The 13950-nt window shown below is 40.9% G+C and overlaps 1 protein-coding gene across 1 annotated transcript in view; it reads left to right on the top strand.

The window, feature by feature from the left end:
* Nucleotides 1-2662: 2662 nt before the first annotated feature.
* akr1a1a (aldo-keto reductase family 1, member A1a (aldehyde reductase)) overlaps nt 2663-13950 on the top strand; it is a 51371-nt gene continuing 40083 nt past the window's right edge. Inside the window, exons 1-4 of the mRNA XM_078550408.1 lie at nt 2663-2747; nt 7085-7220; nt 12326-12454; nt 13015-13134. Coding sequence (XP_078406534.1) covers nt 12371-12454; nt 13015-13134 — 204 coding nt within the window. The 5' untranslated portion in view covers nt 2663-2747; nt 7085-7220; nt 12326-12370. The remainder of the gene's footprint in view (nt 2748-7084; nt 7221-12325; nt 12455-13014; nt 13135-13950) is intronic.

The raw sequence follows: 13950 nt of genomic DNA, 5'->3' as shown, positions 1-13950 counted from the left end.
GTTGTAGTTCTTCTTCAGAGTGAACAGTAAAGAATGTGTCATCTGCATACTGTAGTTCTAATGCAGAAGTTGTTGTTGTCTTGTTTTTGGCCTTCAGTCAGTTGAGGTTGAAGAGTTTACCAGCAGTGTGTCCGGAGAGGTTCTGCTTATTTTACAGTTGGCCCCCATATCTGGAGTTTGTTCCACCTGTAATGCGGAAATATTGCTAAGACATTGCCTCTTTCTGTGTCTGCAGGTACAGCAGACAAAGGTCTCAGGATCCTCAGAATTGAAGTCACCGAGTATCTCACCTGGCACCCCAGCAACACAGATCCACCCAGTTGGGACTTTAGTCAGTATGTTTGAGAGCATCGGACATGGTGAAATATGGGGTACAAATGAAAAGGACATAAGGAACTGAAAGCACCTCATTGTAAGACCATCTTACATCTATCCATAGCTAATGAGGGCAGGAATCATGACCTCCAAATCTCAGCTTTGGGGAGAGAAAAGGTGTGTAGGAACCCAAGACTGTCACTACTATAGGTCTGTATGTGTGGTGTGCTCATGCATACTTCTTATGCTTTGGAAGAAGTCTGGGAGCGAACAGCAGCTCCAGGAACATCTGGGATGCAGCCCCTTACAGTAGAGGGTTTTATGCCATTCTTTGCACTCATGAATGCTAAGACAGCAGGCTAGCGGGCTGCAATGTCACCTCTTATTTGGGCAAGATAGTTCATTGCCTTGCCTAAATGGACAGCCATTTATAATGACATCAGCAATGTCACCGAAGCATGGAGTCTGCTCACCCACATAAATCAGTAGCCACAATAACAGAGGCCAGGGGAAGGCAAGACCATGAAAAGGATAGCATTATTGCCTCTCCCAATAGCAGTATATCCACCACTGTCCATCGCCTTGCTCTGATGCCTTCATCTGTGCCAAAAAAATAACGCTGGGTTACCTCTGCACCTACAAAAGTGCAACTGCCACCACTAGAGACATGCTCACAGAGGTCAAGAGCAATATGAACCCCAGGACCCTCTCACCAGCAACCTCACAGGCTACAGCCGCAATGTTGCACCAAGAAACAGCACTAGATTAAGTAGTTGATCACAACACAATCAGACTGTTAGGAAGGAGAATCACCATGACAGTAGGCACATTTTGGCAAGTACGCTATGTTGCCACAGGTATTGTAGCATATGCAAATGTGCTGAGGGAAGATATGCACAGTGAAGCGGTGTAACCTGCCTGGCAGATGAGGTGGGAGTGGAAATGTAATTTTTTGCAAGGGATAGGGAATGCTCCTAATGTAGGCTCTACAATGGGCATGAGGAGAAAGTATCTTGTACAGTGGTCTGCCAAATGATAATTACAGCTGCCAAGGATGTTTGCACTAGTACCTCCTCTGGTTCTTTAAGCTTTTTAGTGATGCCATCTAACTGCTTTTCAGAAAGCTCGTGCTCTAGATGCTCCATTGATCTCTTTTTTAATTGTAAGGTTGTGAAACATAACAGAACATGATTGAGAAATGTTGGTTGGGTTATACTGATCGCTATCTTCCCCGCACGCAGGCCTGTCATGACATTGGGAGTGCTGCTTCACATATCAGATCTGGTGAAGGCATATACCCCAGTATATCTGTGCCCCAGGGAGTGTGGGATTTCTGCAGAGTGGTCATATGCCAAGAAAGCAAGAGCATTCCTTTTGTCTGTGAAAATCTATCACTCGACTTGCTGGGTATTTGCAAATAATGCTGGCATATTGAACTGTCATAAAATGTATGTAACATGAGGTTTGGTAGGGAATCTGGTGCTTACTTGCAGTATCTGATGCAAATGGTTGCACACAAGCTGAGCATTAATGGGAAAAACATTCTTGCTGATGCAGGGGCAGGTACAGCTAAATGGATAATGTTATGACATCCTGTATTTTTGGCATCCCAGAGTCTGTCCTGTTGTCCAAAGAGAAAATGATGTACTGACGTTTTCCCAACAACCATGAAATCAATGACCTGTTTCAGCCAGCATTGCACTGCAGACTGATGAACCCACTGCCCCACCCCCAGGAAACAGCCCATGTTAAAAACAAAAATGTTCAGCAGCTGTAATCTTCATTACTAACAACAGCATCTTGCCTTCCTTGGATTTGAGCAGGAGACTAGCTGTGGCCTTTCTGATGAATTAAGGCCTGTGAAGACACTGTTCTTCTATCAGATTCAGGTGATATATTTAGTTGGCAGGGTAAGACTTAATGGGAACTCTTCTCCTGCAATGATGCTGCACTTTTCTGGCATCACAGGGTTTTTTTTTCTGGTCCTTCTGCCTTTAAGTACAAGTGAACAATGGGATTTCCATTATGCTAAGTGTTATGTTGAAGCCAAAAGTTGTGATCAACTCCCCAGCTCCTGAACACAGTGCACCCTAAGTAAAGCAAGTCTGCTCCTTTAGTGTGGATTCTTTAGTGTGGAATCCTTTGGTGTGGATTTCAGATGCAGCTTAACAACAAAGCACATCCAGTTACTATGAGCAGTATTTGTACATGACCTAGAATCAGCATTAGGGGAAAAAGTTGATGATGAAGACATTTTGACAGCCTTGGATTAATGGTAGAAATGAAATGAGTAACAGTGAAGTTCAGGTTCCTTTTTCATATTTGTTGTCCGCTTTTGTTTCTAGGCTTCTGCTACACAGTGAACCTGTTACATTCTTGGGCTTCCATTGGGATATTGTTTTCACACCTATTGCCATGATCTACTCCCATGAGTGAGTCCTTGCTCCCTTTGGCGATATGTGCACAATTTCTAACAATGTAACATTGCGTAAGATTCAAACAGGGCACTTAAGTTACTGTAAACTGCTCAGTGAGATGGCACACGGCTGCTCACATTCTCTTAGCCTTCAGATGACAGAAGAATGATCATTCTTTGGACCACATTACTTAGGCTACCTCCTACAAATCAGTTTTATTGAAAAAACAAGAAATAAAACTTTAATAAAAGATTAACACAGCAGATTTCACTTTAACATGCACCTGTTCTGATAAAAAAAATGCAAAGAAATAAATTGCATTTATATAGTGCCTTTCACAGCCTCAGGGTGTCCTAAAGCACTTTACAGCCAATGAAGTACTTTTGAAGTGCTTTCACTATTTAATATTGGAAAGAATAAACAACTTCCCTAATAATACAGGAGTGATTCTGTAATCCAGCACTCATCAGGAGCAAGGTTCAGGAAGGCACAGGCCCACATTTCAATTTTTCCTGAGATGCACTCTCTGCAAGCATCACTCCTCAGAGGGCTGCCAGATCATGGAATCAGTCCTACTGTACCTGGACCAGTATCCGTACAAAACTCTTATATGCAAGTTTAGTAGCTTTCGCATGCTCACTTCTATACAGGCTATAGTACAGTAAAGCATGGAAAAATGATGAATTGGCAGACGCCTTTCAAGTACATTTCATTGGCTGAGTTTGGGGCTGTCAGTCAGTATGTGACATGCTCCTACCACATGAACTCAAGACTTCAAGATAGGCAGTTGGGTAGGGCAGCCAAAAGCAGAAGATACAATGGCACATTTCTGGCTTTTACACACAGCAAAGATGACCTAGTTGCTCAGCCAAATGCGTCTGTAGCCTCCAGATTTGTGATATCTGCAATACACCTGAACAAACAATTTAAAAGTTTATGGTGATTGTTTGTAGTGACAAAAGGCAGATTGACCACTTGATTCATTGACATTGATTTCTCTCCCAACACATAGGACTCTAGGTACACATGAACTAGGAGCAGGAGTAGCCACTCAGCCCTTCAAGCCTGCTCCGCCATTCAATAAGATCATGGTTGATCTGATGGTAACCTCCCGCCTACTCCCAATAACCTTTCTCCCCATTGTTTATCAAAAATCTATCTAACTCTGCCTTAAAAATATTCAAAGACTCTGCTTCCATTGTCTTTCGAGGAAGAGAGTTCCAAAGACTCATGACCCCCTGAGAGAAAAAATTTCTCTTCATCTCTGTCTCAAATGAGCGACCACTTATTTTTAAACCGTGACCCCTAGTTCTAGATTCTCCCACAAGAGGAAACATCCTCTCCACATCCACTCTGTCAAGACTCCCAGGACCGTAAATGTTTCGATCAAGTCACCCCTTACTCTTCTAAACTCCAGTGGATACAAGCCTAACCTGTCCAACCTTTCCTTATAAGACAACCCACCCATTACTGGTATTAGCCTAGTAAACATTCTCTGAACTGCTGCTAATGCATTTACAGCTTTCCTTAAATAAGGAGACCAATAATAGACACAGTACTCCAGATATGGTCTCACCATTGCCCCGTACAACTGAAGCATAACCTCCTTACTTTTGTATTCAATTCCCCTTGCAATAAACAATAACGTTCTATTAGCTTTCCTAATTACTTGCTGCACCCACACACTAACCTTTTGTGATTCATGCACTAGGACACCCAGATCCCCCTGAATCTCAGAGCTCTGCAATCTCTCAATATCTTATTATTTAGATAATAAGCTTCTTTTTTATTTTTCCTGCCAAAATGGACAATTCTACATTTTCCCACATCATCCTCCATTTGCCAGGTCTTTGCCCACTCACTTAACCTATCAATATCATTTAGTAGCCTCCTTACGTCCTCCTCACAACCTACTTTCCTACCTATCTTTGTGTCATCAGCAAATTTAGCAACCATACCATCTGTCCCTTCATGCAAGTCATTTATATAAATTGTAAAAAGTTGAGGCCCAAGCACTGATCCCTGTGGCATACCACTTGTTACATCTTACCAACCAGAAAAAGATCAATTTATGGCTACCCTCTGTTTCCTGTTAACTAGCCAATCTTCTATCCATGCCAATATATTACTCCTTACATCATGAGCTTTTATTTTCTGCAATAACCTTTGATGTGACACCTTATCAAATGCCGCCTGTTAATCATTCACTGGTTCCCCTTTATCCACAGTGCATGTGACTCCTTCAAAGGACTCCAATAAATTGGTTAAGCATGGACTAGGATTTTCCCTATGACAGGCGGGCTGGGTGAGAGCGGGTGGGGGCAGGCATGGAGACGATCGCTGCCCGCGATCGGTTCCACACCGCTATTTTATGCAGCCCGCCAGCCTTAAGGTTGGATGGGCAGCATTCTCAAGTGGCTTAACTGATTTCTTAATGGCCTTAATAGGTCATTTACGTTTCAGCTGGCAGCAGCCAACTCCAATGCGCTCCCGCTGAACGAAATATTGCGATGGCACGCGATGACATCAGGACGCACACCCAACATCATATTATGCGTCGGCATGTCGGACCCGCCCCCCCCCCCCTCCCCCCGCACACCGACCGGAAAATTCTGCCCATGATTTCCCTTTCACAAAACATGTTAACTGTGCCTGTTGCCTTAAACTTTTCCAAGTGCCCTGTTATAACACCTTTAACAATAGATTCTAACATTTTCCCTATGACAGGTGTTAAGCTAAATGGCCTGTAGTTTCCTGAGGCAGAATTTTCTGCCTATTGGGCAGGCGGGCCCAACCCAATCTCTGGCGGGTGGGGTGCTGATTCCTGCCAGAGAAGCGGGCCCCGCCGCCATTTTAAGTGGGTGGGCAAATTAAGGCCCGCCCAGCGTGACACCCAGCGGAAAGCGCTATGCGCTTCCTGTGCGGGCAGGGGGGGATTCCCCAAATGCGAGAGTACACTCTTTCGCACATGCGCACGAAAGAGCGCACATCCCCCTGAGGCTAAGTGCTGCCTCAGGGAGATCCCTGAAAGTTGTACAAACATTATAAATAGAGAAAAAAAAAATCCTTAACATGTCCCCCTCATGTGACAATGTCACACGAGATGGGACATGTTAATAAATTCCACTAAAAGTTTATTCAACTTTTTTAAACCCTACATGAAACCTTATCCCGCCAGTGGATGAGGTTTCATGTTTTTTCTATTCCCCGCCGGGGCTCCTGGCCAACCCGCCAACCTTAAGGTTGGACGGGCAGGTCCTTTAATTGTTTTAATGATCCTGTCAATTACCTCAATTGGCCATTGACAGGTTGGTGGGCGCACAGCTGATTTTGCTGTGCCCCCGCCTTCCTGAAAATTTAAATGGGGCGGGATGACATCGGGGGTTCCGCCCAACGTCATCCCGCGCCATTTTGCGCATCGGCGAGTGGACCCCGCCCCCGCTCGCTGACGGCAAAATTCAGCCCCTGCTTTCTGTCTCCCTCCCTTTTCGAATAAAGGAGTTACATTTGCTATTTTCCAATCTAATGAAACTTTCCCCGAATCTAGGGAATTTTGGAAAATTGAAACCAATGCATCAACTATTTGACTAGCCACTTCTTTCAAGACCCATGGGTGAAATCCATCAGGAGTTGGGGATTTGTCAGCCCGCAGCTCCAACAGTTTGCTCAATGCCACTTCCCTGGCAATTGTAATTTTCCTGACTTCCTCCCTCCCTTCCATTTCCTGATTTACAGCTATTTCTGGGATGTTACTTGTATCCTCTATAGTGAAGACCAAAATACCTGTTCAATTCATCTGCTATCTTCAAACTGACTTTCTACTGAACCAACGCTCACTTTGTTAACTCTTTTCTTATTTAAATATCTATAGAAACTTTTACTATCCTTCTTTATACTCCCAGCTAGCTTTCTCTCTCTCGTACTCTATTTTTTCCCTCCTTATTAAATTTTTTGTTATGCTTTGCTGTTCTTTATATTCTGTCCAATCTTCTGACCTGCCGCCCACCTTTGCGCAATTATGTGATTTTTCTTTAAATTTGATACGTCTTTAACTTTTTTAGTTAACCACAGATGGTAATAGTAAGCAAAATTAAAGGAAGGAATTTTTACTTAGCTGACCCGCAGTCGCTGCCAGAATCCCATGTATAGATATTAAAATATAGTTTTTCTTGAAAATTGTCAGAACTTTCCCTTTGGCACAATACCATTTCCAGATGAGAAGCTGGGCAGGCAATGTCCTCCCTCACCATAGTGACTGCTGTGAACCAGCTGGTAGGATCATGCATGTGTGGTCAAGGGCAGTTAGGTTTAAACTAATCATTTAATAATTCTGTTACTTATGCAACTAACAGGTTTAATTAATAGTCATCAATTATTTGCCAAAGTATAAAGTCTTTGAGCAGAAACAGATAATCAGCACAAAGCATTGACAGTTGTATACTCCAGACAGCTATCCACCACGCATCTCAACGTTTCTACAACAATAAAGTAAGTACCGTACTCAAGTATTCAAGTTAGCAAAATGCAAAGAACAGATATATGAAACCATTGCATTAGAAATATTGATGCTGGTATCAGTTGTTAGAAATGTATAAAGAACTGATTGTTAAAGGAGTGTTTTCTAAATAAATTGCTTAGGAAACTATGATAAGCAGTCTCAAGATTGAACAAAAATTAAATACATTTAAATATAGTGACAGATAGCATATTTAATTTTCCTTGTGATGTGTTTAATGTCTCTCAAGATGACCATGTTAATGATCATGCAACACATTGTTATAATCTTGTCTCAAATTGTAATATGTTATTAAGCTTCTGCATAGGGCCTTGGGGACCTTTGCCTGCATTAAAGGTGCCATACAAATGAAAGTTGTTGTTGTAAAGTGCATTCTGAATGATTCACCGGACACGGTAGCATAATGATTATGTTACTGGACTATTAACCCAGAGACCTGGGCCATTGTTCCCTCGAAACTACACAGGCTGTGCACAAGTTGGTCTCTTTAGGTTACCATGGGTGCACAGGCACGCAAAAAACTTTAAAAGGCCTGTGCATTTAATTAAATCATCTATGCACTGCAAAAAAACAATAGCATGTACATTAGCCTGGACTAATAATCCCGAGAAATTACTTCAAATCACACTTTGGCAGCTGGAGGATTTAAATTTAGTTAATTAGATAAATCTGGAATAAATAAGGTGGGAAATTTGCCATCCTTACCAGTCTGGCCAAATGTGACTCCAGATCCTCAGCAATATGGTTGACTCTTAACTGCCCTCTGAAATGGCCTAGCAAGCCACTAGTTGTTGAGATGGTGATTCACCACCATCTTCACAAGAGCAATTAGGGATGGGCAATAAATGCTGCCCTTGCCAAGGATGCCCACATTTTTAAAAAATAAATTCAGGTAACAAATTCTGTTTTAACAGACCAAAGTGCACAGACATTTGCCCAGTTTTATTTGTAATTTACTTACATGTGCTGATTACAGACCTATGTTTACAGCATTTTTTTTTTGAAGCTATAATCTATGTGCCCCAAAAATGAGCATTACAGTCACAATTGTTCAAATATAGCCATGAAAAAATGGTTAAGAATTAATACTTCCATGGATTTTGCATTCATGAAGGATCTTTTTCCTGATCACAAGTCACCTAAACATTGCTATAATTGAATACTTTCCAGCTGAGGTAAGCCATGTGAACAGTATAGGGCATTGATGACCCTTGGGAAGGCAGAAATAGATCAGAAATGTGGCATCTGTCTAGCCGCTTCTTGATAAAAATGTATTAGGATGCTTTCTATCTAAAACAGTAGTTCAGTGCCTCTCTTATACAGATGAATTCCCGGCAACTGATTAGAGGCAATTGCAAAAATTAAAGACTAGAGTAACATTGACAATCATGTGCATTGAAGCCACAGTTACTGGAGAAATTCTAAAATCAGTAGCTAACATGTCACAATTCTCAATCATTGCCTTCTTAGAAAGCCTCAACCTTCTCAGGCACTACGTTTGCCATAGGAATGTGCATCAGCTCCCTGGGATAATGTGTTCTGAGGCTTTGGTCGCTGTGTACACATATCTCTTATTCATCCCATTTCTCGTATAACTGAAAGATAACAGCTGCAATAGCTGACACAAGGCGCAGTTCACTGGTTCATGCAGCGTTTCATGAATGCTTTGTCCTTTGAGCGATAGCTTACAACGAGCTGTTTGTATGCCAGTTGTACACGAGGAAGTTAGTTCATAGACTTCTTTAATTGGGTCCAATTGCATCAGTTAGTGGCCTTAATTGGAGTTTTGCCAATTGCTTCTTAAAAACATTTCCAGCAGCTGAAACACATAAGAAACTTTAAACCTTGGTGACTTGTCGACAGCAAACAACTGTTTGAATGCATGTGCCATTGCATTTTCCAAGTATCTTTAGGTCATCAGAAATATTTACAATAACAGAATTTTCTCCTCCCAACACCAACCACTTCCCAAATCAAAGTGTGTGTGAAAGTCACAAACAGGGTAAAATCATCACAAAGCAGGAAAACAAATTACAAACAAATTGAAGAAAAAAATGAAATGATAACTTAAGAACATAAGAAATAGGAGCAGTAGGCCATTCGGCCCCTCAAGCCTGCCCCGCCATTCAATAAGATCATGGCTGATCTGCCCCAGGCCTCAACTTCTTTTTCGTGCCAGCTCCTCATAGCCCTCAGCTCCCCGATATTTCAAAAATCTATCTGCCTCCTCTTTAAATACTCTCAGTGATCTAGTCTCCACAACTCTCTGGGGTAGAGAATTCCAGACATTCACTACCCTCTGAGAGAAGAAATTCCTTCACATCTCAGTTTTAAATGAGTGTCCCCTTATCCTGCAACAATGTCCCCTAGTTCGAGATTCATTCCCCCACTAGTGGTAACATCTTCTCAACATCTACCCTGTCAAGCCCCTTCAGAATCTTGATATTTCTGATAATTTGATTCACTTCAGGTTGCTGAATTTACCTTTCTCATTCCCAACCATTATTTCAGTCATTGACTGTATCTCCCATCTTGCCAGTCTCCCAGCAAAATTAGGAAATACTCAAGCTTTTCTGGTTAAGTGTAACACAAGCCATGAAGTTATCCACCTGGGAAACGAGAAAATGGCCACCAAGAATAATGATGGTTTTAGAAATTTTCAGCAGTCCTTTTATGAGTTTCCAACCTGGCTGGCTACATCTTTGCTCAGCACCCATCAACTCAACCATGACAAATAGCAGAACAAAGTCCTGCAGAGTTTGACATTTTATATCCTTTGTCAGCTAATTCCTGCGAGAAACAAGAATGTCGGTATATATGAGAGCATTGCCAGCTCCAGTGCTTGAGCATGTAATCCAGGCTGACACTCCAAGGCAGTGCACATAGTGTGTAGTTAAGTGGTGCGTTTTTTCAGATCTCACGTAAACTGAAACCCTGCCTGCTTCTTCCAGTAATTCATGTGGATGTGCAAGGACTTGTGGCGTAATTTAAAGAAAAGCAAGCCATTGTGTTGTCCAATTTTCCAGGCTCAGTCAACACTAACAAAAGTACTCTTAACTGGTCACTCATTCCATATGGAATCTTCTGGCTGTCATTCTTGTCTATTTAAAATTCTCGGGCTTGCTTTCAAATCCCTTGTCCCTTCCAATCTATTTAACCTTCTCCAGCCCTACAACCTTTAACGGTCTTTGTGCACTTTCAGTTCTGATCTCTTGTGCGTCCCTGTTTTTCTTCACCTCACCGTTGGCAACTATAAGCTCTGGAATTCCCTCCCTAAATCTCCCCCACCCATCCTCACCACCCCCACCTGTCTCTCCTCCTTTAGGACACTTTGGCTATCTGTCCTAACATCTCTTTATGTGACTCAGTGCCAAATTTTTTGTTTGATAATGTTCATGAGAAGTGCCTTGAGATGTTTTAATACATTAAAAGTGCAGTGTAAATGCAAATTGTTGTTCGTGTTAACAGTCACTACGTTTCAAGGGAATCAGTTCAATACAAAAGGCTTTGAGATGTTTGATATGATAATCTACTATATAAATAAAAACCTACCTTTACATCTAATAATCCTTTAACTTTTTTGTTAATTTATGACTTTTGAGTTACCTTGATGTGAATCAATAACTTTAACCATCCAGAAAAAATCTTATTGGTTACTCAAAATTATTCTTCAACCAAGTGTAAAAATGCAAGCATTCCATCTAAGTTCCAAAGTACAGATTGGGTTAATTGCCACAAAACAGCAAAGATCACTATAGAAACTGGGCCTTCTGTTCCCAGAAAATGCATTTCAACATTACATTATGAGTTTCACCAGAATATTGAGCAGTAAATATCGGTAACAGCAAATAAGAAATGTGTACTCACTGTACAACAGGAGGTGAAAAGACAAATAAGTTTTTATTTAAATCATTGAGTAGGCAAGTATAACAGCCATTTTGCACTGATCAACGCAACTGATTCATTAATGTCCTTTAGGGAAGGAAACCCACTGTCTTCACCCGGTCTGGCCAGTTCTACGCGGTTCATTCCACAAATGTTGATTGATTCTTAACCGTCCAAGCAAACCATTCAGTTGAATCTGTTCAAGAATGATATCAATCACCACCTTCTTGCAGTAATTAGGGTTGGCAATAAATGGCAACCACATCCCAAAAATGAATGAAGGAAAAAGTTATATGTTTTCATATCCTCCCTTTATTTTTCCCACTTATCTTTCCTGTTGCTGTTTGGTTTCTTCTTTCCTGCCTTTACCACCACCACCACCACCACCCCCACCCCCCCCAATGTGTCCTATCTCACCCAATGTGTCCTATCTCTCACCACGCATGTCATGAATCAATCCTCAGCTTGAAGGACAGAAAGATGGCCCTTTTCACATCTCCGCTGATGGCATTGTAAAGACAACAGTTAACGCAGGAATGATCTGGGAGAACTAGCCCCCTTTTTGTCCTTCCTCTTTTTCTGGAATGTATTTCACCTCCAATTAGTACTTGTCCTTAATTCGCATTCAGCAACTCGCTGTGGAAATTTGTAATTGTGAATCCATTTTTTTTCAAATCTATGGCAGAGCACATTAAATCACTGCTATTAATTTATTGGGTAAATTCAGCAAACCCAGCCAATTGACAATTGCATTCAAAGGAAAGCAGCCAGAGAATCAAAAATGCAAAGCTGTAATTCTCTCTGATCTGTAGTACTTTCAAGCACAGCTTCTCTGCTGAGAGTGTGGGAGCACTGAATTTGTCCTTCATAATTAAGAACATTTGAAGGAAGGCCATTAACTTGGTGTGACAAATGTTGCATTGTGAAGTGGCGGGATGATGATTTGAACCAATGTCAGCAAAAAGAGTTTTTTATATCTCAACCATTGGGGAAGAAAGGAACACAGGCTAAATGGTTCCCTTCGATGGAGCGGGAGGTAGTGGTGGGGAGAAGGAGGTGGGTATTGCTGTTGACAAAATCAGTTCAGATACTTCTCAAAGCCAGAAAGAGAGAATGGCTTCGCTCTTTGTATGTTTGTTAAGAGTTTCACATCATTCTGTATTTACAGGTGTGTTTTTGTGGCTTTACACAGGTTATATTCCTATAATAATTCACAACTGTACAACAGAGTTTAAAAATGAGTTGTGAATACGTTACACTTGCCACAGGGCAAAAAATGCCATTAGTTGGATTGGGAACATGGAACAGTTCAGCTGGCCAGGTAAGAGCCTTAAAGTTGTTGCACACTTACTGGTCAATTGTTTGTTATTTAATACATTTAACTATTATATTTTCCTTTTCAGTGGTTTATTTTCTTTTATACTTATCAAGTTGAAAGATATTCGTGTTGAGCAATAAAAACAGTAACAGCACTCAAGTCTGCAAAGTCAACTAAAGGATAGCTTAGATTCTAAGTAAAGTTCCCTCTACTCTGAGCCAATCTCAGACAAATATCTTCAGTGTAACGTTTTCCACATCCCAAAATAGCCCATCAGGTAGCTTTTCTGAGTGAGACTAATGCTAATTTATGCATTTTGAGCAATTTTTCCACTAAGAACTGAAACCCATTTAATTTGGAATCCCTTTAGTCAACAAAAAATAACTTCCCATCGGCCTAGGTTAGATTCAAACCTTGTTCCTATAAGTGTCCAAACCTATTATACCGTACAGCCTAAATACTTTACAATAAAATGTTACAATACACCAGAAATCAGATCTATTTGTTAGTTTAGACATTGTACCTTGCAAATATTTGAAACTGTGTTATTTTGATTTCTGCAGGTGAAATCAGCAGTCAGTTATGCCCTTGGAATAGGATACCAGCATATAGACTGTGCTTTTGGCTACGGCAATGAACGTGAAATTGGGGAAGCTCTTCGTGAAAAATTACAAGCCAGTAAAGTAAGGCAGCTGGAATGTTTGCAGTCTTTTTGAAAAGTTAGTTATAGTGATGCCAACCCCTCCATCTCATAAATCAGTAGACAAATTCTAAAAAATTAAGAGATTTGGTATAAAAGTCATGAATTGCTTTTTTTTCAGATATAAACCAATATAGATTGACAATTTATAAATATTATTAGTGGCTTATTTAATCTCTAAAAGGTCATATGAAGCTACAATTAGTCCTGCAGTTTATCTAGATCCAGGGGATGATACTCGAAGATTCTTGATTTCCATACACCCCTCTCTCCATTTAATTTTCGTCCTGCTTCTATTCCAAAACAAAGCTGATTAACATTCATAAAAGGAAGGAAATAGAGTTTCATGCTTCTATTGGTTCAGGAGTTTTGATCATCTAGGAGTAAATTCCGCTTTGTTTCCCTAGGGTAACATTGCTCAAAGTCTCTCCCTTATCCTATCAGCTGGTTTGTAGACTTAGATTTTCATGGACCCATGATTCTATTGCTGGGATAAAATAGTCAATTTTACAGTGTAAACACAGGAAGCCAGGTATAGATGTCACTCTATTGGGTAAAGAACTGTAAAAATGGCAAATATAAAAGAACTTTTAGTTGTAAATCCCTACCTGATAAAATTGTGCATGTCTGTATCAGGTGAGATTGATTTGGGCCTTTTGACAATAGTTAAGAACAAACTGTGTTTTCTACTGTAGTCGTGGCCCTTACCATGGACGTTATTCACCTATTATCTACAGTAAATGGATGCATCTGACCAGATCACTGGGTGTGCCAGTTAGCTATCTGCAGAAAGAAGTGC

The sequence above is a fragment of the Cetorhinus maximus genome, chromosome 1, assembly GCF_964194155.1.
Source record: "Cetorhinus maximus chromosome 1, sCetMax3.hap1.1, whole genome shotgun sequence".
NCBI classification, from domain to species: Eukaryota; Metazoa; Chordata; class Chondrichthyes; order Lamniformes; family Cetorhinidae; genus Cetorhinus; species Cetorhinus maximus.
Note: the sequence above shows the minus strand (reverse complement) of the source record. Positions and strands in the feature narration are given on the sequence as shown.